The sequence below is a fragment of the Cokeromyces recurvatus genome, assembly GCF_025118155.1.
Source record: "Cokeromyces recurvatus strain NRRL 2243 chromosome Unknown BX663scaffold_2, whole genome shotgun sequence".
Classification (NCBI taxonomy): Eukaryota; Fungi; Mucoromycota; class Mucoromycetes; order Mucorales; family Mucoraceae; genus Cokeromyces; species Cokeromyces recurvatus.
The window spans coordinates 836656-858537 of NW_026251388.1; the positions used below are offsets into that span (position 1 = coordinate 836656).

General features: G+C 29.5%; 9 protein-coding genes across 9 annotated transcripts; 5 read left to right on the forward strand and 4 right to left on the reverse strand.

Annotated features, from left to right (window-relative positions):
* Positions 1–775: 775 nt before the first annotated feature.
* On the forward strand, positions 776–4148 carry BX663DRAFT_495004 (Hamartin protein-domain-containing protein). Its single transcript, XM_051525573.1, has 9 exons — positions 776–1481; positions 1536–1625; positions 1751–1813; positions 1866–2094; positions 2173–2360; positions 2471–3058; positions 3124–3608; positions 3679–3841; positions 3900–4148. Exons 1-9 carry the CDS (start codon positions 819–821, stop codon positions 3984–3986), a joined length of 2556 nt encoding a protein of 851 aa, XP_051387138.1. The 5' UTR covers positions 776–818; the 3' UTR covers positions 3987–4148.
* Positions 4149–5709, reverse strand: BX663DRAFT_539889 (mitochondrial carrier domain-containing protein). The gene is made up of 6 exons (XM_051530733.1): positions 5510–5709; positions 5339–5442; positions 5195–5253; positions 5081–5121; positions 4847–4998; positions 4149–4746 (listed from the first exon to the last, which is right to left on the reverse strand). Exons 1-6 carry the CDS (start codon positions 5538–5540, stop codon positions 4219–4221), a joined length of 915 nt encoding a protein of 304 aa, XP_051387139.1. The 5' UTR covers positions 5541–5709; the 3' UTR covers positions 4149–4218.
* Positions 5710–6227: 518 nt separating this feature from the next.
* Positions 6228–7457, forward strand: BX663DRAFT_495012 (heme peroxidase). Its single transcript, XM_051525574.1, has 4 exons — positions 6228–6404; positions 6474–6662; positions 6722–7006; positions 7083–7457. Exons 1-4 carry the CDS (start codon positions 6298–6300, stop codon positions 7315–7317), a joined length of 816 nt encoding a protein of 271 aa, XP_051387140.1. The 5' UTR covers positions 6228–6297; the 3' UTR covers positions 7318–7457.
* A 1323-nt stretch (positions 7458–8780) lies between these two features.
* On the forward strand, positions 8781–10120 carry BX663DRAFT_495017 (uncharacterized protein). Its single transcript, XM_051525575.1, has 3 exons — positions 8781–9424; positions 9508–9567; positions 9639–10120. Exons 1-3 carry the CDS (start codon positions 8855–8857, stop codon positions 9933–9935), a joined length of 927 nt encoding a protein of 308 aa, XP_051387141.1. The 5' UTR covers positions 8781–8854; the 3' UTR covers positions 9936–10120.
* A 695-nt stretch (positions 10121–10815) lies between these two features.
* On the reverse strand, positions 10816–12099 carry BX663DRAFT_557749 (PRP38 family-domain-containing protein). The gene is made up of 5 exons (XM_051531781.1): positions 11939–12099; positions 11803–11849; positions 11688–11699; positions 11517–11631; positions 10816–11453 (listed from the first exon to the last, which is right to left on the reverse strand). Exons 1-5 carry the CDS (start codon positions 12073–12075, stop codon positions 10862–10864), a joined length of 903 nt encoding a protein of 300 aa, XP_051387142.1. The 5' UTR covers positions 12076–12099; the 3' UTR covers positions 10816–10861.
* Positions 12100–13652: 1553 nt separating this feature from the next.
* On the forward strand, positions 13653–14831 carry BX663DRAFT_427060 (uncharacterized protein; the record flags this gene model as incomplete). The annotated part of the gene is made up of 1 exon (XM_051522595.1): positions 13653–14831. The coding sequence occupies one exon, from the start codon at positions 13653–13655 to the stop codon at positions 14829–14831; it is 1179 nt and encodes a 392-aa protein (XP_051387143.1).
* Positions 14832–14970: 139 nt separating this feature from the next.
* Positions 14971–16812, reverse strand: BX663DRAFT_482821 (putative platelet-activating factor acetylhydrolase ib alpha subunit; the record flags this gene model as incomplete). Its single annotated transcript, XM_051524459.1, has 9 exons — positions 14971–15043; positions 15132–15289; positions 15341–15442; positions 15523–15654; positions 15709–15805; positions 15894–16071; positions 16131–16431; positions 16488–16650; positions 16775–16812. 9 exons carry the CDS (start codon positions 16810–16812, stop codon positions 14971–14973), a joined length of 1242 nt encoding a protein of 413 aa, XP_051387144.1.
* Positions 16813–18593: 1781 nt separating this feature from the next.
* Positions 18594–19946, reverse strand: BX663DRAFT_495031 (uncharacterized protein). Its single transcript, XM_051525576.1, has 4 exons — positions 19676–19946; positions 19280–19612; positions 18972–19211; positions 18594–18916 (listed from the first exon to the last, which is right to left on the reverse strand). Exons 1-4 carry the CDS (start codon positions 19836–19838, stop codon positions 18615–18617), a joined length of 1038 nt encoding a protein of 345 aa, XP_051387145.1. The 5' UTR covers positions 19839–19946; the 3' UTR covers positions 18594–18614.
* A 186-nt stretch (positions 19947–20132) lies between these two features.
* BX663DRAFT_426452 (acyl-CoA N-acyltransferase) lies at positions 20133–21747 on the forward strand (the record flags this gene model as incomplete). Its single annotated transcript, XM_051522546.1, has 8 exons — positions 20133–20223; positions 20331–20419; positions 20470–20751; positions 20809–20930; positions 20994–21046; positions 21175–21207; positions 21261–21589; positions 21646–21747. 8 exons carry the CDS (start codon positions 20133–20135, stop codon positions 21745–21747), a joined length of 1101 nt encoding a protein of 366 aa, XP_051387146.1.
* Positions 21748–21882: the final 135 nt, after the last annotated feature.

Genomic DNA, 21882 nt, shown 5'->3' on the forward strand with positions numbered 1-21882 from the left:
TTTTTACCTTAAGCTTCCATCCAAATAGATGTGCTAACCAATTAATGGCTATACTTTTATGGAATGTAAGTCTAAACATAGTAAATCTCTTTTTACTCGACGTCTCATATTTTATCTTTAGAATATGTTTTCGAATTATACAGAGAAAAGAACAGTTTTTGATATAGAAAATATACAATTGAAATGTCCAAGTTCAAATAACCCTTACATTCAATAGTATTGTATTTACACTGATTTATTCCCTTGTTCTTTATAATGAAATGAAAAAAGAAGGACGTTGTTTAGGTAAAAGATAATATAGCATCCATCGACACATTCTCGTCCTCTACAATCATAAATCTTCAATAAAAATAAAGAGCTAAAAACTAACTAACTTGTAACAAGAACTATATGCATGCATGCATACACATATACATAAAAGAAAAAAAAATTCTTAGACAGCAAGCAAAAGCTAACAGAAACAATTCTAGATTCACTTCTCCTTATCATTATTTACACTACTTATTATTTATCTAAAGTCTCTTTTTATGAAGGGAAAGGATATTCTTTTCTTGTATTAGTTTAATTCACATTTAATCCGTCTATTACGGTAATTGATGAATGTTTATCAAATGAAAGAGGCTAACAAAACGTATTCTTTAACCTTTGACCGTTTTCAAAATAAATGTGTATTTTTTTTTTCAGAGCAGTTGCTTGTGAACTCCGATTTTATATAACATTTACAAATAAATATAGGCAAAGACTATGCGAATAGAATAAATTTTCTTTTTTTTTTTTTTTTTTTTTTCTTTGTAATAAATTACATGTATTTTTAATTAATGGTGACATTAAGAGATATAATAAGGGCTATTACACAAGCTGTTCGTACTGCAACAAGTGATTCAGAAGGACAGTCAGCTCTTGATATTATTGAACAATACATTGATGAACAATCAAGTGCAAATATTGGAACTGCTGCAACACCATTAACCATCATAGACTCTACAGCTATTGATAAACTATCCCAAGAACTTATTACTTTATATGAGAATACAATTAACACAGATGGATCAGCTACCATCATTTCTAGTAGACCAGAAATCAAACGTATTCAAGCTCAACATTTTATTCTTTTGCGGTCATTAAGAGCTTTATTGCCCTTATTACGACCTACAAGACTATTTGAAGACTGGTGGAAACTATTGAAGCCTATTTTATCAATGTCATCTTTTACAAATCAGATCAAAAAGGAAACACGATTGATCGTTTCAGATGCATTGATTTTGGAACAGGAATTAGTACGCATGAAGGAAGTAGGCGATTGTGTTTATTTTCATAGATTAGTGAGCATGTATTTGGAATGGACAGAGAAGAAAAAGGAAGAAATGTTGGAAAGGGACGAAACAAGCAAACAACATCAGGCTTTATTGGATTTAGAACAAGATGAATGGTCAAAAAACTTGATGACCATATTATTATCTGTGGGTGCTTCAGAAACAAAGGTAATAACAAACACATTTGAATCTATAGATGGGCTAAATCTCTCTTTATGACAGAAATTCTTTTTTCTTTTAAATGGATATTTCTTGTCAAGTAAATATCGTTTACAAATTGTGTATTTATTAAGTGAGTTTATGAGAAGAAGGGTAACAACTTAAATCTCTCTTTTATTTTATTTTCTTTTTTTTTTCTTTTTCTTACAAAAACAAAAAGAAAAAAAAAAAAAAAAAAAGAAAAGCGTAAATACTAAAGGGTTATGTACTTTTAATAGAGAACACATTTACATGAAATTCTGGATACGCCATTATTTTATTCCATGTTAAAGTCATTAATGGTAAAATAGATAATATTTATACGTGTTTATATTAAAATTAATTCAATTTTAGTATGATAATTCAACTACTTTGATAGCTATTTCTGTTACAAACTTAATCATGTTATTGCCTCGTATGTGTACATCACTTCCTCAATTTTTACCTCAATTGTTCTATATTTTTGCTCGAGCTATTTGCTGGGATCAATTAAGAGACATGAGAAAGAAACAGAGTACAGACTCTTTTAGTTACAACAACTTACCACCTACTCGTACAATAGAAGATGGATGGGATTGTGTTGGTAAAGTAAAACTAGATTTTCTTTTTCTTCTGTTATTTTCTACTTTATTTTATATTCATATTTTATATAAATATATAGACTATACTTTTTCAAAATTATCAGCTCCACCTTCAAATCCTCAAACAGGAGCATTCTTTACTTCGTTATATGGCCTTTATCCATGTAATTTTCTTAAATTTTTGCATAGACCCTATGCTTACTTTAAAGAAAATGATTTCAAGTTACCAGAAGAATTTGATGAAGAAACATTCAAGTCAAGAACAATTGTAAAAAAAAAAAAAAAAATGGATAGTTTTAATGTAATATGTTTTATATACACATACACTAACTCTTTTCTCTTTCTCTCTCTCTCTCCTTTACCTTTTATTTTGTATAGCCTCAAGTAAAAAGACACATGTTACATCCAAACTTAGTCGTTATGGACGCTCAAACTGAATTGACAGATAAAACAAGATGGATGAAAATGGAGCCACCTGATGTTATTGCTCAAATAATGGGATTAGACTTAACAAATGCTGCTTCTCGTGTAGCTTTTTATGAAGAAGATCAACAACAAGAACAACCTGATTTATTGGATGAATCTTTATGGAATAATACATCCAAACTGGATGATAAATTAGAATTAAAACAAGACGAAAATCAGCCATCTCTTATGTCAAATATTGTTCTACTTCATAAGGCTCTCAAAAGTGGAGCAGAGGTATTAGTAGGAGATGATATTTGGAATGCTGGTTTAGAACCAACAAAGACAACAACCACTTGCTTACATTCAAATCCAGTAGCAAACGATGAAATGGAATCAGAGACACGACTTTTAGTAGCAGCATTAAAGAGAGAAGTTCTTTTACTTCGAAACGAATTAAACTTTGAATTGTTTTTAAAGCAACAACATCTTCAACATATAGGAAGACTTCATCGTGAACGTGTCTTGGACACATCTGTAGAAGCTGAAAGACAACAATTAGTAAGTAACCCAAGACCATATATGTTTAAAGTCATATAAACTTACGCCTTTTTTTTTCCTACAAGTATAATACGACACGTATGCTTAAAGCACAATTAAACCAAACTACATCCGCTCTAACAAAATTAAAAGCAGAGACAGCTCTAACAAAGCAAAAACATATTAAATGGGAGGATGAACAATCCAATAAACTACGTAGTTATCGTGAGCAACGAAAGGAATGGCAGAATCAAATGGCACGTGTTGAGCATCAAGTCCTTGATTATAAAAAACAATTAAGTGAACAAAAGATTGAATTAGAGAGAGCATGTCAGCGTATCTTTGAACTAGAGAATGAACTAAAGACATTAGAGCCTACATTAAAACAAGTGACAGAAAATGAACATCGAGTGAAGCAATTGACACAACAGATGTTATTATGGGAGGAAGATACGAGTCGTATGGAAGAACAAAAGAGTTATATTAAAGGGTTATTATCTCAATGGTGGAGTATGGAAGAATTAGTTGTGAGTTTACAAACAGAAAATAGAAGACTTCAAGAAGAACACATGCAAGTATAATGATTTGCGTCCATTTATATATTGATTAGGTTATTTATTTTATTTTATTTTTTTTTTTAGTCGCAAGGATGAATATCTTGAAAAATTAAAAGTTCAATGTACAAATTATCAAACAAAGATAGATAGTTTTAACACAACTTTTAGCAAAGAAAGTGAAACGAACGAAACAGAAAGATTACGCAACATATTGAATGAAATCAAGTCAAAATATGAACAATTGGAGGTAAAATAAAAATAAATTACATGATTTGAATTCTTCTTAACCTTTACTTTATCATTAGATGGAAAAATTGGAATGGAATGCCCAAATAGAAGCATTAAAATATAAAGCAAATCAACAAGCAGAGTTGACTTTACAAGCCGAATAGTATACAAGATTTCTATACCCTCTTTACATTGCTACTAAAGTATAAGATTTATTCTTGATTAAATAAAGTAAATAGATAATTATGTATTATTCATCTGTACTTTTATTATTATTATTATTCGTATTGAAGTACATGGTTTTCGCCTTTTTTTTTTTTTTTTTTATTACAAATATATTTAATGCCTTGCTTTATTATAATCAAGTTCTTTTCATTTATTTACTTATTCATTCATTTAAGCCTTATTGACAATACGAGGCTTACGAGCACCTAGAAGGACCAACATCCAAACAGACCAGTCAAACAAGACTTCTTTAGCAAGGAACAAGAAAGCAGCGGTCAGAACAGACTGTACAATCTTTGAGGAAATGCCCTTATAGAGACCAGGGATGCCCTCATGTGCAATGATCTTTTTGAAACCATCTAGGATGGAGGTATATCTTTCTTCACCTTGTTGATTGATCTGCATACGTGACTTGACTACAATGTAAGGATAGGTGATACCCGTAGCACATAATTTAGAGAGAGCTCCTAATAAAAAGAAATCAAGATTGCTTAATGTCTTGGTCTTGGATAACCTATTCTTCACTTGTTCAAATACAGTATATTGAATGATGGGGTTGATGACCAGCACCAAAGCTGCACGAACACCTGCATAAAGTCCTGCAATTCCCTCTCTTTGAAGGATTTGAAGACCTACTGAAAGTGCGCTACTGGTCTTTTTTTCTTTATCTTCTACACCTTTTTTCACAGTTAAACGAGTCTAAGTGTATAGAAGAGAGGCGAAACACACACACACACAGTTTAAGGTTAATATAAAATCTTTGATATCCATTTATATACATGTGTATATATTAATTTACATTGACAGTCCAAATAGGATGTGTAGCGAAAACAACAGCGCAACCAGCAATGGCACCAGAAAGCATGGATTCAGCAGTACTCATAGGTTTACCTTTACTCTTAGCCTTTTCAAATATTGCTTTAACAGCTTCATAACAATAATAGTAGACACCTATTGATGTAATATATATATAAGCGATATATTAGAAAGAAAGGTAAAACAAAAAAAAAGTGTATATTTATAGTTTATTTACCATTTGTAACTGCAATACCAAAGATACCGGAACTCAAGCCACTTTATTATTATTATTATTATTATTAAAAAAAAAGGGGGTCTACATTTATAAAAAAGAAAAGATTAAACTTACGAATACAATCCTTTAGGACCTTCTTTGGCGAGAATTTTAATAAAAGCATCCATTGTGTTCTATAATTTAAGTTTCCGTCAAAAAAAAAAAGGTACAGTTTTTTATTTATTTATTTAATCTTTTTATTTATTTTTTCTTTCTTACTTTGTAAGCATCTTTACTAGAATCATTCTTTTGAACTTGAAGACGAGAACTAATAGAAACAAGAGGATAGGTCAAGACCATGGAAACAATACCTCCACCAGCACCTTAATAAATGTAGTTTTTTTTTTGTGTTATTTATATACAGCATTAAAATCAGTTTTATTTATTTACCAGAAAGAGCATGAGCTACGTTATTAGACATTTTTTTTTTAAGTGCTTATATTTATAAAGAAAATAAAATAAAAGAAAAGAAGAAAAAGTAGTTTATAAATAAATGAATGTTATGCTGAGGAAAAATAAAAAAACTAAAAATATGGATTCATAACATCATATAAGATGAATCGTGACTTGAGGAAAAAGGAACAACAAGGGCATATGAAAATAGAAGTTTAACTTATTTTCGGACTTTTAAATCAAGTTACCCAATGAAACATAAGTGTGGAGAAAAGAAATCATTTTTGCTGACAGAGATAAATTACAAAAGTTGATGTTGTACATGAAGAAGATATCTTTTCTTTTACAATTGACTTTTCTTTCATCTTTTTTTTTACCAAAAAAGAAAGGATGTAGTTTATGTAGTTAATATGCATATTTTCATCTATTTTAAAATAAGGCTTTTTTTTTAATGAAAAAAAAAAAAGAAAAGATAATACATTTTATCTACCCATTTCACATGAATGAATTTAATACCGAGATTGTCATACATGAATTATTAATATTAATTCTGCCCTATAAGACTGGATAAATCGGATGTCAAAATTATCCATGTGAAATCAAAATTGATGTTTGCATTGGCAGTTGAAAACAGGCTCAGACACTAACAAAGTTTTTTTTTTTTTTTTTTTTTTTTTTTTTTTTTTTATTTTTATAAATCAAATCAATTCTTTTCTTTTCTTTTTTTTTACTCTTCTTTTATAACTTTGTTTTTTTTTGTTTAAAAAAAAAAATTCTTGCATTTTATGTCTACTACTCAAGTATCACCCGATAAATATACCCAAGTTAGAAACGATATCGCAAAAGCTTTTCCTGACGAAAATTATGATGATGGATCTTTTGCCCCTGTTGTGTAAATTATTTCATATTTTTTATTCAATATTTGTATCTATTTTACTAATATATATATTTTCTGCTATAGACTTCGTTTAGCATGGCATGCAAGTGGTACTTTTGATCGTAAATCAAAAGATGGTGGTAGTGATGGTGCCACAATGCGTTATAAAGCTGAAGCTGAGGATCCTGCTAATGCTGGTTTAGAACATGCTAGACACTTTCTTGAACCTATTAAAGCTAAATATGCTTGGATTTCATATGCTGATTTATGGACGTAAGTTATAGCACATATATATATGTATATACAGTTGCTTATCTCTTTACATAATATAGACTTGCGGGTTGTGTAGCTATTGAACATATGGGTGGTCCACATATCGATTGGACTGGTGGTCGACGTGATAAGGGAAATGAAATAGATTGTCCTCCTTTAGGTCGTTTACCTGATGCTGCATTAGGTAAAGACCATGTTCTTGATGTCTTTGTCTCTCGTATGGGATTCACTGTTCAAGAAACAGTGGCATTAATTGGTGCTCATACTGTGGGTCGTTGTCATACTGATCGTTCTGGATTTGATGGACCTTGGACATATAATCCAACTCGTTTTTCAAATCAATTGTAAAGTAATATAAATAGGAAGATATGACTTTATCTAATGCTTTCTTTCTTTCTTTCTTTCTTTTTTTTTTATTAGCTATAAACTCTTGCTTAATGTGAAATGGGTTGAAAAGAAATGGGATGGTCCTCGACAATTTGTTGATGAAGATGATGAAATCATGATGTTGCCTACTGATATGGCCTTATTAGAAGAGCCTTTTAGAGAATATGTTGAACTTTATGCTAAAGATCAACAAAGATTTTTTGATGATTTCGCAGCAGCTTTTCTAAAGTTAATTGAATTAGGTGTTGCTAAAAGAGCCAAGATATAAAAAAAAATGATTCAAATACAATCACATATTATTTGTATATAAAAGGGAGAAGTGTACGTACGTATGTATGTATGTATGTATATGTATTTATATATCAATTCTCTTCCATAATAATAAATTCAATATACACTTTACATTTCAACTTATTTAATTGCACATATATGTATTAACTATTATGATACTTTATTTGACGATCAACGACCATAAGGAAGCTACCAATAAATTTCAAATTCTAACAAAAAAAAAATGAGGCTCTCTTTTAGATCCTCAAATAGATTGTTGACACCCAGGTTCAATATTGAGACTGTTAAGCCAAAGAGTAAACATTCAAGATTCACCTTCATCATCAAAAAAAGGGTTCAATTTTAGTGGATTCCTCTTCAGTCAAGGATTCAAGCCCAGGATATAATATTAGATACATAAGCTAGAAAGCCAAGTTCAACTTGGGATTACCCGCTACCATGACCTTTGGTGTAAGATAGTTGCGACATCCAATTGTATCAGCATTTTCAAGTACCGTCTCTGCACGTTTCAGTAAACTATGTTCATTTAAAGGGGGGTGGCACGAGAACATGATTCAGGTTTAATTTAATAGAATGATATAATTTTCACTATCACATACATCTTTACTAAAGATGTCTATTCTACAATAAATAAAATCATTGAATAATTATATGTTACTATCCTCCCCCCTTTTTTTTTCTTATGACTATTAATGCGTGAGTTCATTCATTCATTCATTTGAATATGATGAAAAAGCAGTAAAAAAAAAAAAAAAAAAAAAAAATCCTACTCTTCTTCACTGTAAACACAGTATATAATCTATTCATTATTAATGACGAATACATAGTCACTATTAGTTATGTCTTTAAATTTTACTTTATCGAAATTGTGAATAACTATTAGATAATAGCATAGGATGGGACAAAGTAGCTTAGCCACAGAAGGATTAGAATCTAAGATTATTATAAAAAACTATAGAATTCATAGAACATGGGCTTTTCTTAATGGAAAATTTAAATTTGAACAGATAAACGTGTCTAAAAAAAAACTAGTTTTATTATTATTATATCGTCTAGATTTAAATACGACATAATTTAACAATATTTTTAACTAATCTCAATACTGCTTGAGAATGCTGTAAATGTAGAATTTCTCTACTGCTTATATAACCAGAACAGCAACAACTTATTCCTCTCTTCTTCTCACTACTACTCATTGTGTCATAATAGTCTTTCTTTCTTTCTCTCCTTTATTTAAATGACTTTCCACACTTTATTAATTTATCTTACCCGAGTAATCCTAATGTATTTTATATCTTGTATTTATTTAAGGTCTTAAAAGATTAGATTTTTTCTGCAATTTAATTTACTTTTTTTATGCTAATAGCAGTTTTACAAAAAAGGATATTTTTTCTTCTTGGTAAATGTGACGATGATTATTTATGACATCGTACTAAAAATATGTTGTTTTTTTTTATGAACATTATCTTCTTTTTTCTTTTTTCTTTCTTTCTCTCTTTATAATAAATAGTATCATGTCAAATCCCTTTGAACCAAATAATCCATGGCAAAATAATCCTCCACCATCACAACCAACGGGTGGACCACGTTATGGAAATGCATATGAGAGTAATCCACCTTATGGAAATGCATATGATAATAATCCACCTCATGGAAATGCATATGAACAATCATCAGTGCCTAGATTTAGTGCAACAGGATATAATAACGCCTGGGGTGAAGAGTCGAATAAGATTCAAGATGAATCTAGTTCATGGAATTCACCTACTCCTCAACCAATGTATCCACCTCAATCACCTTATGCTACTCATACAACTCCTCCTGCAACTAATAATGCTTATCAGTTTTCCGGCACTTCATATGGTAATCAGCCTCAAACCTTAGGTAATGCTTATAGTCCGCAATCTTTACATTCTTCTACACCACTACCACCTACAAAACCTGCAGAGCAAGTGGCATCTGCTGGACCAGAACCTTGGAATGGAGAAATTTATCATACACCTAATAAATGGAGATTTTGGTTCCGTTTTGGTATCTTATTAACCAGTATAGGTCATTTAGGATTTGCTGCGGGTGCTCGACCTGTAAGTGGTTTGTTGTTTACATAATGAATAATATACTTACTTTGCTTCTTTGTTTGTTTATTTCTTTGTTTCTTTTCTTTTAGTATTCTGGAGAAGACGTTCCATTTTCATCATCCTCATGCTTTTATTATTTATTTGCTGTGGTAAGATTTCTATACTATATACATATATTAAAAAATGGAAATAGTAACTTGAAAAAAAATGATGTATGTAGGCAATCATGTCGATTATTTGGACTGTATATCTTATTATATTCTACTTTTACAGAAGAATGCTCAAGAAACCCAAGATGAATCGACCTATCATGTTTGGTATTGATTTATTCTTAGCCATTTTATGGGGAATAGGTATTCTTGTAGAAATTATCAAGTTTCGATGTACTTCAGGAGGCAAATTTTGTGCATTTTACAATGTCAGTATCTTTTGGGGATTCCTCGCTTTTGTTGCTTATATTTTAGCTGTTATTTGGGATATTTATGGCGGTTGTTGTAGTAATCGAAGAAAGAATTAATCCTGCATGTAAATAATATCGTACTTAATAGTATATTTCTATAAAAATAATATATATAGTTTAATGGATAAAAGGAAAAAAAAAAAGTAATTTTCGATTATTCAAAACATAAAAATAAGGTCTTTAAAGACTACGACCCAATTGTTTAATAAAGACATGTATTATATATGTATATTTTAAGCAAGTATTCGGTTAAATCTATTAGCCTTAAACCTTTCTTTTTTATTAACAAAGAAAAATATATCAGTCATTTTATTGTATATAACACTACACATCCTCCAGTTACTTTCAAAGTAGTAGAGTTGCTCTGAATGAAGCAGTAAAAATTAGAGTATTTTCAAATAGGAAAAAAAAAATAATGTCAGCAACAAGCTAACATTTACTTTCTTTGTAAAATTAACAATATACTTTAGAAAAAAAAAACATGTTGTAAATGCTACTAAGAATAGGCTTTTTATACTTTCATTAACTGATTTGTCTACTTTTATTGCTTTATTTCATAACTTGTGGCTTAATAAACATAAGCCAAGCAAAATATTATCTTGATTTCGAAATAAAACAAACTCATACTATGAAATTCATAGTATGCTTCTACCATCAATTGGTCATTTGTTTGAAACCCAATTGGACACTTTTTGTAAACATTTATGTGGCCATTACTGTACACTGCTTTTTTGAACTGTTAAAGACAATACGACAGACGGCATCAAGAATAATTGGTACCAAAAAGCAGTGTACAGTAATGGCCACATAAAGGTTTACAAAAAGTGTCCAATTGATGGTGGAAGTACTATATAAGGTTCATTTATAGATAATAATACTATCAGCCAATAAGAGAAGATATAGTATCTTCAAATGATTACATAATATGACGTAAAATATCAAATCAATACAAGATGCATATGAATATATTTATTGTTGTTAATTCAATAATTACGATATTTACTACCCTCTCTATCTTTTGATCTAGATCTAGAAGAATAACGACGATCTCTTCTTCTATCAGGACTAATACTTCTTCTATCGTAATATTTACGACGACGTTCATAATCATCAAACTCATCCCTACGATAATCCCTACTTCTTGATCTGCTTCTATAACTTCTACTGCGATCCCTACTTCTTGATCTGCTTCTATAACTTCTACTACGGTCTCTACTTCTTGATCTATCTCTATTACGATCTCTTCTGGAATAATATCTATCATCATCGTCGTCGTTATCGTCGTCGTAGTCGTCATTGTTTCTTGAGCCTTTTCTTTTCTCTCTATCATAATCTTCTAATTTCTTTTCTAAATCTCTTGCAATAGGGATAGGGATACGTGGTAACATAGTTCCCTGAAACTTGGGTTCAGTAAGTAACATACGACATAATTGACCTATAGTGATCTTTGTTGGATTAATTCCACTTGATATCGTAATTTCTTCTTCGTCTTCAAGATAATATTGGAACCAATCCCAAAGTTGAGCAGGGACGCATACATAACGTAAATATAAAAAGCCGATAGCACGAATATATCTATACGAAAACAAAATAAAACGTTTTAACATATAATTTTAGTTTAACTTTGTCTTTATTTACGGTGAGTCAACGTGATCAATCAAGTTTTCGATTTGTTTTATGGTTAATCGAAGTGTCCACATCTTGAATAAGCAACAAAATGCAGTTGAAGGTTGTGTGCCTTTAATGAATGGAGCTAGAATGTAGTTAGACGCAAATCCAAGAGTTATTTAGTGCCATTAACATACTCACTTAATACATAAACTAATATGTTACATTTGTTTTTTTTTAAAAAAAAAGAAAAAAAAAAAAAAAAGATTAGTAATTACATTATAATAATCGATTAGTTAATTTTATTTTAAATTACCTTCATTATAAATTTCATCAACAATTTCGTGAAAAGTTTTTTTAGCACTAAATTTATTTTATTTTATATGTATATGTATATATAAAAAAAAAAAAGATAAATAAATAAACAATGTGATTGATTGAAATAAGCTTACTATAATGATCGAAAATATGGAGAGGAAAGAATATTTTGATAAATGATTGCATTTAAATTCATTGTTGCATCATTTCCCCAAGTCTCTAACACATTATTCGTTTTTTTTGTGTTTCTTTGACTCGTCGAATGACTCATTGTTTGTTATAAATTAAAAGAAATAAAAATAAGAGTCAAGTAATTTTTTTTTTTTTTCTTCTAAAAAATACGGACTACAATCAGAGTCAAATTTTTGAAAGAAACAGCGGCGAACAAAATAATGTCTTTGAGGTATTTTCATATTAAATAGTTTTGTTTTGTATACAACCTCCCCTCCGAACTTGCACTAATGAATCATTACTTTATTTATTCATATTCACGTACTGAGCTTGCAGATCATAAATTATTTAGTATTGATTTTCATCAAGCCCTTCTTGCTTCATCTAAGCTTTTGATTCTATAATCCCACTATTCAAAACATATTTAGTAGCAAGGGTCATATAGCACGTAACAGAGACTTATTTTAGAGTTAAATAATAAGGTAAATAGACTCTTAGTTGTTTTAAGCGTCTTTAAAGCAAACAGATAGACTGATATATATACAAACTATATAGATATAAAATAGTAGTAGAAAGCTGATTAGTTTTATAGTATCAAATATAACATACAATTTAATAAAGCTACAGTTATTAATATATTAGCTGTTTATAGCTATCATTTATAATCTTCTTTACTACTATCTCATTATACGTTGATTGCTACCACATTATTACTTCTTTAACATCATGAAATGTTATGAAGATTGATATTTCCCAAAGTTATTAGTAAGATAGTGTCTAACAAACTTGACTCGAATTATGTTCATTTACTAGTGGGTTATATTAAACAATAATACTCTTAAAGATCAGCATATTATCATTTGGCCAGATTCCACTCAATATAAAAATAATTCAGCCAAAAAAAAAGAAACAAAAGTAATAACACTTGCAATTCACGATACAGTATGATATCCACAACTAGTAGACGAATGAATGTCTACTTACAAAAAATAAATAAATAATACCCCATAGCTAAGACTTGACATAACCTTGTTCCCTTTTTAGCTTAAAGCCTTTAAATAATTAGCTTCAACAAAGTGCCTCCTCCCCTTCATCTTTCTATCATTTTAGGATGTTTTCTATTGAATAAAAGACTTTAGCAATCAATAGGCAACATTGAGAAAATCAAGGTAACTCACTTTGTTTACACTATTGACAAGTAAATATTTAACGATATAGTCAGTACTGAAGAATCATTTTCATGAATAACCAAACTACTCTTCAACTTGACTCGTGTTATAACAAAAAAAAAAGGGGGCAGTTATTAATTGAGAATAGATGTATCAAAGATACAGTATAAGGGTTTTCTCTGTACACGATACTGTCTTTTATTTTGATTTACATGTCAATGCATAAAATAATAATAATAAAAAAAAAAAGAAAACGGAGTCTTAATTTTCAAGTAAAATGAAATAAAATAAAATATAGACAGGCTTCTGCCCTTTTTTTTTTATTTTATGCCCTTGACATATGGAGGAATTTCTGAATTGGTCAAAGGAAAACGGCATTAATACAACTAATGTGATAGTTCAAAAAACTAAATATGCAGGATATGGATTATTCGCTAAAGACACCATTGCAGAAGGTTCTATCATTACACATGTTCCAGATGATTTGATCCTTACATCACAAAAAGTAATGCAACAATTGAATAATGAAGAGTTTCTTGGTAGTTTATATACAAAGGAGGATGCATGTGACGCAACATGTGAAAAGCAGATTCTACGTTTATTCCTTATTTATTGTTACTTTTTTACTGAGGACAATTATTGGAAGCCTTATATAAAGATATTACCCGATATTGAATTTTTCGAGCAGTATCATATCTTATTTAATAAATCTTATGTTGAAGGAACCAGTCTTGAAGGTGCGGTTCATGCAAAACGTGCCATCTTGGAACATGAATTGAATGATATTCAAGAGCGTGATGTATCATCAAGCTGGTTAACTAAGGTCGAACTAAAGATGTATCTATGGGCAGATTGCATCCTTTGGTCTCGAGCCTTAGGTTTCAATACAGTGAATGACGTGGAAGTAAAGTTGAATATAGCTCTAGTACCCTTTATTGACTTTGCAAATCATTCAATGAGTCATTCAAATATACGATGGCAACTAGATGCCACTCACGATCATCTCCTTTTGATATCCACTGCACCTATTATCCATGTTGGAGATGAACTGCTATTGTCGTATGGAACCGACAAATCTAACCAAGAATTACTTTTCATTCACGGCTTTTGTATCGAAGGGAACACGGAACGCTCCTGTCTGACGATTCCAATACTTCCCTTCTTGAGTCATGACCAACAGAAGGTAGCCTGGTTAAAGCAAATGAATATAAAGCCTGTTTTAAAATTAAAGCATCGTCATAGACGACGAGAGAATGATGATATGATGCAGACTGGATGGGATCCTACATTGATCCTACTTATGTATTTAGTAGCCTTAGATGAAGATTTTGGTCTTCAGTTTGTATCAAAGAAGGATGGATTAGAATTATTTCTAGAGGATAACTTGATAAAAACATTAGATGAATTGGAAAATACAGTTGTAAATCACAAAGATGGCATCATTTTACCCATTATTCAACTCAGAGTAGTACTGCTTTTAATAGATGCGTTAGAGTATCAACATAAGAGAATTACTTTGATTACATGTAATGATTCAAGTATATTGGCTCAACAGGCTTCGATCTACAGAAGAGAAGAAAAGGAATTAATAGAAACAAGTCTAGAGGATCTATTTAGTTTACAGAATCATTTAATGAAAGATCCTATTATTTTAGCTTATTTAGAAGAAAGTAATAAATGTTATTAGATATCATACGAAATTTTATATAAGAAGAAGAAGAAAGAAAGAAATAGAGAAGGAGGTGGTATTTACTCAAAAAAAAAAGGAAAAAAAAAAAAAAGCGAGAGAGAGAGAGAAAGAAATAAAGAAAAAAGAAATGAGGGAATTATCGACACTGCCAAATTTTGATTGTTTGATCAACACTACCTGTTGCAACAACAGGACTAGTATGACAATATCTACAATACAAATGTGTGAAATGAATTCATTTAGTTTAAGCCTATTTTCTTTTTTTCTTTTTTTTTTTCATAGAGAGGATATACTTACGCTATACATGTAACAAAATGAGAATGTGCATCCAATGTTTTTATACATCTTCCTGTCTTTAAATCCCACACTTTAATTGTTTTATCGTCAGATGCACTCAGTAAGTATTTGCCATTAGGATGAAAAACTAATCCTCTAATCCAATTATCATGTCCAATCTAAAATGAAATGGTTAATGGAGTAATTTATATTTCAACTCTTAAGCTTACCATTGTATGTAATAATTGTCCATTTGTATTCCATAATTTAATTGTTTTATCTCTAGAACCCGTAATAACATATTGACCCGGTAATTGATCTTTGGATTTATTCTATAAATAAATATATATGCATGCATGTATGTAGGTAGGTTAGTTTTCATTAGAAAGCATACATGATGAAATCTACCTACCTCATCACCAATCAATTCTTGAATATATGGGTATGAATTAACGGGTGCAAATATAGCGCATTCAATAACATGATCATGTCCACGGAATTCCATTTTTGTTTCTCCTGATTGAATATCCCAGAGTCGAGCAGTCTATTATTTACAGATTAATTTGAGTCAATAACATTCGAAAATACTTTTACTTACTTGATCATTAGATGCTGTAATCAAATATTTACCATCTTCACTTGGTGAAACTGACCTAACCCAATCTAAATGGCCTGCTAATGTTTTAATGCAATATCTAATATATATGTATATACGTATTTATATGATGAGTATACGTGTCAAAAAAGATATTTATACATATACATGTATATATATGTATGTACCCTGAAGCAGCATCCCATAATTTGATTGTTTTATCACGCGATGAAGAAATAATAGTATCTCCAGAAGGTAAATAGCTAACAGAAGATATACTATGATCATGGCCATATAATGTTTTTATACATTTATAATCATTATTAACATCCCATACTTTAATTGTCAGATCAGCTGAGCAAGATACTATGTACACAAAATAAATAAATAAATAAATAAATAAACAAGTATATATTCCATTTTACCCAAGAAATTCCCCTTTGGATCAAACGCTATATCTTGTACTGACTTTGTATGTCCTTTTAAGGTACGCTCAAATTCACCTGTCTCATAATCCCAAATTTTAATTGTTGTATCTTCAGAAGAAGAAGCTAATATTTGATAAACTGGATGAAAGACAACACAAGTAATAGGACTCCGATGACCTGTCATGCTTTGTCTTTCAGGGGGACGAGGAATCCAATCAACCGAGCTTGTTTGTTTCCTGATAGGTGCATTATTAATTTCTTCTTGCATTTGTGCTGACTTTGTTTCTAGTTCCATAATCTATGCGCAAAATGGATGATGAATATAGTTGTAAAGTCTAAATAGTACAGACTTACCTTCTTTTGTAATCGTATGACAGAAGTCCATTTTTTTTCTAATAAGCCATAATATTTTTGTTTAGGGTCAGAAATGAAGTCCTCATTATGTGTTTCAGATTTTAAAGTATTGAATGATTCAGTAAATCCACTTGTACTAAGATAATCTAAAATTGCTTTATGCCTACATCAAGTTAATAAATTTAATTATTGTAAAGCAAAAACAAAACAGATTAGAAAAAAAAGGGGAAAAAGTTCAAAAAAAAAAAAAAGATGAAATCTTTCTTTTTAAACCATGTAATACTTACAATTCATCTTTCTGTCGATCAGAAAGAATGCTAGTCATGATGTAAGTAAACTTTATAAATGTTTATAAAAAAAAAGAGAGAAATTAATGTACAATAGATGGAAGGCGCACCTTTGAAATGAAATGAAATGAAATAAAGTAAAATAAAATAAAATACTTTTTGAAGAAAGTTTATAATCTTAAAATCCAGAGTGCTAATTTTTTTTTTTTTTTTTTTTTTTTTTTTTTTTTTTTTTTTTTGTGGACATAATAAAATTAAAAATCAGATAAAATAAAGAATATTAGTATTGAGCTGATGTGTTCATCTTATTTGCAAAATACTGCATCCTTACCCAGCATTTATATCTCGATTCATACCTTTTTTTTTTTTATTCAAATTGAGAAATCCTTATCTTTGTGATTCACGCTTTTTCTTTTTGTTTGTAATTATTATTTTTTTTCTTCCCTTTTAAACTTCCCATCTTCTTTACTTTCACAATATTGCTTGTTATATTGTTAACGTTCCTATGTAATTAATAGAAGAACTATCTTATTAGCGACATACTTTCTTTCTTGATATAGGATATATCTTGCATCTATTCTAAATAATTCATAGGAAACAAAAAATGATTCATATTTGACAATTATACATTCAATATATGCTACATGCTTATCTGATTTTCCTTTTTTTTTCCTGAAGCTTTCACATATAAGTAATAGATCTTATTGATATATAGTATCACTTTATAAAGCAGTACTCAATTTCCAAGGAATATTCATTAACATAAAGCATTCATCATAAAATACATACATTCCTACAATCAATGAAAGAAAGAAAAAAAAAAGGAATAAATAGTCAACGACTTCATCGTACTTGCTTATTTTAAAGTATGTTCGAATTTCAAATTAAACAATTGGAGATATTTAAATGTATATGTATAATCCAGGTAGTGAAAATAGATGTTGAAATTATTAAGAGAGCACTTGATATTCTAAATTAATAAGATACAGCATATAATTAAATCTATTGTATCTGTATAGACAAACTAATTATCGGGAGGTGCTGAGATCACTCACATTTTTTTTTTATGTTGCTTTTGGATGACAAGATGTGTGAGCATTTGCTTTATAGTTTATACATTTGTTCTTACAAATTATATCAGCCTCGACATGAAATGACATCAAATAACCCCATTTTAAGAGATAGTGAATATTTTTGTCGATTGAATCCTATTATGGCTGGACACGGGTAAAGAGTCCTTATTGATTAGGCCAAATTTGATATATGTCATGAGTAAAGTCCACAGAGCATATATATGCAGTTTATTTCCTAGAGATATAAAAAAAAACTTATATTTTAGCTATTGATTACCAATTAGTTGGAAAGAATATACTTTAGTTGCTGCCTCAAGTTCCTTGTTGCTAAAGTCTATTAAGCTGATTAGCGATATGCTAAAGACAATTGTGAGACCCAAGGATCACACTTTAGCAGAAAGTCATGCCATCACTTCCAGTCAGATGCCTTTTAGTGGCTCAGCAAAGATCTTGGCAATTCGTACCTTGGGTTTATCGATTATTATTCTTCTTACTTTTTGAAAAAGTTTACCCGAGATAGAAAAATAAGTAATAAATTACTTTTCTATGCATGAAGAAGATAAACTACTAAATAATCCTTTAATATTAAATCAGGAATAAAGACATTGCTTAGTCTCGTTGATTCACCTTTGTCTTTTTATTTACTTTTTTATGATATTCAGAAGAAAATAGCATCTTGTGCCCAATTTAAGGAGAGAAGTTTTTTTTTTTTTTTTTTTTTTTTTTTTTTTAAAGATAAACAAAAAAAAGGATAGTTATACAATTTATTAAATAGATATATTATTATTATGATTACTGTTTGTAGATTCTTGATGTTGATGGAGCAATAAATGAGGAGCATTAGCAGTAGTTGTAATACCAGGTATAGGTTTGTTTAAAGCAGCTTGTACAGCGGACTGATTAACAGGACAATCTTTGTGTGCCATTAAAAGGGTCTTTAATTGAATTAATTCTTCTTTTAATGCGTTTGTTTGTAAATGAAGTTGCTCATTATCTGCTGTTAAATATTCAACTTTAGCTTGCAAGTTTTGTAACCATTGCTTTTTACGTTGTCTACATTTTAATGCAGCTAAAAATATACATTTATTTATTTATGCGAAAATTTATTCTTTTTTTTCTATTACCTATTCTATTTCGTTCTAAAAAGTTCCTTCGTTTTTCTTCATCTTCTGGACCATTTACTTTCTTTGATGTTCTTTTTTTAGTACTACTTGATGCAGAGTCATTCGCTTTTGGTCTTTTGTTATTTACAATGATTGTATTTTGATATTGAATAGGTGAAATGTTTAGATTATTACTTGACTCTATTGATTCGTATTTAATAATTGGCTTTGTAGGCAAAATTGGAATATTATTTTGTTGAACTAAATATAATAAATCATAAGAAGAACTATAAATAAATTATGTATCTTTTTTTTTTTTTAATGCTTACCACCATTATGATTATGATTCATAGTTTCTGTAGCAGGCCCATTTAACATAGAAGGTGATAAAATACCAGATCTTAAACTATTCCATTGATTATTTAACTCATCTAATCGATTTATGGGTGAATCCATTGTATTTACACTGGGTAAAATATGCTTTTTAATAGTAGTAGTTGCTCCCTTAAAACTTTGCTCAAAAGGATTAGGTTCTTCTTCTAGTTTTGTTGTCGGTAAGGCTGCATAAGTCGGGGGAAATATGCTTTCTTCGGCTGAACTTCCTGAGGATTCTTCTGAATTATTACCTGTGATACTAGTAGTAGCTGTTTCAATTAATAATTCTATGCAAAATAATCATATATTTAGAATAATGTACACTATTTAACACTATTTAAAGTACTAACCAGGTACAGAAGTTGTGCTTTGCATTAAAGCCGTTTTACTGTTGTTGTTGGCATATAATGTTGTTGCTGCATTATTTATTGTCGTTAACGGATTTTCGGTTGTCTGTTGTGATTGCTGCAATGGTAGAAGTTTGTTAAAGTCATTATTCATTGAAGTCATCATTCTACAAAAATAGAATAAAGCAAAATAAAAATTAAAGGAGTAGGCTTAAATATTAGAGTTTTATATGTATGTACTTGAGACAGTAATTAGAATAGATAAAAAAAAAAAGGGTTAAATAGAAACAATATCATCCTCCCTTTACACTTATTCAAAAAAAAAAAAAAAAAAAAAAAACAATCACGTGATACTTTTAATCATTCTTCAATTTACAAAATTTAGTAAAAAAAAAAACAAGTCTACTTCAAGTAGTCAGAAAAAAAAAATCGCAACCATTTTTTTTTATTATTATTGAATATGGAATCTGAGATCCCTCCTCATCCTTTAGCAACCAAAGTCATTGATTTTTCTGATTGGGCTTGCAATACAACAGAATGTACTGAAATTAGTTTAGGTAACATTTAAAAAAATAGATCAATATTCATCGATGAAAAGTATTAATGTTGGCAAATCTAGTTCAACCTGTAAAAGGCGATAGCACATCTTCAAAACCAGTTATTGAAACAAGCTTTCAGCCAGAATTTACTTATCCTATTTTTGGAGATCATGAAACTGCTTTTGGATATAAAAATCTGTTATTGAAGGTATATTATATGTTTTTTTTTTGATTGAATTATTATTTAATATTTGATAGATTAAATATACATCTGGATCATTACGTCCTTTTGTTGAAATTACATACTCTTCGCAATATTCATCACCTTCATCATCATCATCTATCAATGAACCTGTAGCAGCTGACGATTTATTAAAAACATTAGATCCTTATTTACCTCAACATTATTTAACAAATTACAATAATTTTATTGATGCTGTCATTGATGATTACACAGCTTTTAAACCCTTAGGTGAAAAAATACAAGAGTACAGTCAAGAAAATAATGATGGATCTGTGGAATACTTTGAAATTTACAAAGTAATTTTTTTTTTAAGCGTATATATAATGATTTATTTTTGTTGACTTGATTTGTAGAGCAACTTTTCAAATGAAAAGTTTAGAGAATATCATTCCCGTATGCAGCTATTTGTTTTATTATTTATTGAAGGATCAAGTTATATTGAAGATGATGATGACAAATGGGAAATCTACACAACGTAAGTAGCATTCCTTTTCCTTTTCCTCTCTTTTTTTTTTTTTTTTAAAAAAAAAACGACTAGATTTAAACGTGAAAAAATAAATGATTCGTATGCGTACCATTTTGTTGGATATTGTACAACCTATCCTTTTTATTGCTGGCCAGAAAACATTAGAATGAGAATTAGGTAAACTCTTCCTCCTAAAAAAAAAAAAAAAGAAAAAAAAAACTATTTTATTAATGGTTAAACAGTCAATTTTTAGTCCTTCCACCTTATAAAAAGAAGGGACATGGCAGTATGTATTGAAGACAATCAAATATAATATAAAAGTCTCACTTATTTCGATAGGTAAACTTTATCAAACAATTTATCAATTATTTAGATCAAGAAAAGAGATTTGTGAAATAACAGTGGAAGATCCCAATGAGGAGTTCTCAGATATGAGAGATAAAAATGATATACGTTATTTGGCAGAACATAACGCATTTAAAGATATACAAAAGGCACCTATTGCTGATGAAAAACTGAATGAGCTTTGCGAACAATTTAAGCTAACAAAGCGACAGACACAGAGATGTTTAGAAATGTATCTTTTGTCCAAATTAGACAAGTTAAATAAGGAAGAATACAAGGCATATCGATTACAGGTTAAAAAACGACTTTTTGCTTTTAACTATGTAAGTCTTGTAGACTATATAGAAATTAGTAACTATTTAACACATATATATTATAGGATATACTTCGTGATGTGGAAGACGAGGAAAGGAAGTTAAAACTTCATGAAACATATTTGGGAGTAGAAGAAGACTATTACAGGCTTTTAGAACTTATTTAATTAAAAAAAAAAAACTTTGCTAAACATTCTTTTGACTTGTCATAATACAAATAACGTTAATGTTAATTCTATACATTCTAAAAGTATTCTTTTCTTTTATTTTAGTTAGCAAATCGAGTCATGATTTTTCTTTTT

What these genes read in the sequence shown, in the direction of transcription:
- BX663DRAFT_495012 (XM_051525574.1), top strand. Translation starts at nt 6,298, where the DNA reads ATGTCTACTACTCAAGTATCACCCGATAAATATACCCAAGTTAGAAAC. An exon ending in GGATCTTTTGCCCCTGTTGT is followed by an intron (nt 6,405 to 6,473) that starts GTAAATTATTTC and finishes TTTCTGCTATAG; the next exon opens with ACTTCGTTTAGCATGGCATG. An exon ending in TCATATGCTGATTTATGGAC is followed by an intron (nt 6,663 to 6,721) that starts GTAAGTTATAGC and finishes TACATAATATAG; the next exon opens with ACTTGCGGGTTGTGTAGCTA.
- BX663DRAFT_539889 (XM_051530733.1), bottom strand. Translation starts at nt 5,540, where the DNA reads ATGTCTAATAACGTAGCTCATGCTCTTTCTG. An exon ending in CGTAGCTCATGCTCTTTCTG is followed by an intron (nt 5,443 to 5,509) that starts GTAAATAAATAA and finishes ACATTTATTAAG; the next exon opens with GTGCTGGTGGAGGTATTGTT. An exon ending in ATCCTATTTGGACTGTCAAT is followed by an intron (nt 4,747 to 4,846) that starts GTAAATTAATAT and finishes CTATACACTTAG; the next exon opens with ACTCGTTTAACTGTGAAAAA.
- BX663DRAFT_557749 (XM_051531781.1), bottom strand. Translation starts at nt 12,075, where the DNA reads ATGAGTCATTCGACGAGTCAAAGAAACACAAAAAAAACGAATAATGTG. An exon ending in CCATATTTTCGATCATTATA is followed by an intron (nt 11,850 to 11,938) that starts GTAAGCTTATTT and finishes AAATAAATTTAG; the next exon opens with TGCTAAAAAAACTTTTCACG. An exon ending in ATTGATCACGTTGACTCACC is followed by an intron (nt 11,454 to 11,516) that starts GTAAATAAAGAC and finishes GTTTTCGTATAG; the next exon opens with ATATATTCGTGCTATCGGCT.
- BX663DRAFT_495004 (XM_051525573.1), top strand. Translation starts at nt 819, where the DNA reads ATGGTGACATTAAGAGATATAATAAGGGCTATTACACAAGCTGTTCGT. An exon ending in TGGGTGCTTCAGAAACAAAG is followed by an intron (nt 1,482 to 1,535) that starts GTAATAACAAAC and finishes TCTTTATGACAG; the next exon opens with AAATTCTTTTTTCTTTTAAA. An exon ending in AGACTTCAAGAAGAACACAT is followed by an intron (nt 3,609 to 3,678) that starts GCAAGTATAATG and finishes TTTTTTTTTTAG; the next exon opens with TCGCAAGGATGAATATCTTG.
- BX663DRAFT_495017 (XM_051525575.1), top strand. Translation starts at nt 8,855, where the DNA reads ATGTCAAATCCCTTTGAACCAAATAATCCATGGCAAAATAATCCTCCA. An exon ending in TTGCTGCGGGTGCTCGACCT is followed by an intron (nt 9,425 to 9,507) that starts GTAAGTGGTTTG and finishes CTTTTCTTTTAG; the next exon opens with TATTCTGGAGAAGACGTTCC. An exon ending in TTTATTATTTATTTGCTGTG is followed by an intron (nt 9,568 to 9,638) that starts GTAAGATTTCTA and finishes TGATGTATGTAG; the next exon opens with GCAATCATGTCGATTATTTG.
- BX663DRAFT_495031 (XM_051525576.1), bottom strand. Translation starts at nt 19,838, where the DNA reads ATGATGACTTCAATGAATAATGACTTTAACAAACTTCTACCATTGCAG. An exon ending in AAGCACAACTTCTGTACCTG is followed by an intron (nt 19,613 to 19,675) that starts GTTAGTACTTTA and finishes TATTTTGCATAG; the next exon opens with AATTATTAATTGAAACAGCT. An exon ending in GAATCATAATCATAATGGTG is followed by an intron (nt 19,212 to 19,279) that starts GTAAGCATTAAA and finishes TATTATATTTAG; the next exon opens with TTCAACAAAATAATATTCCA.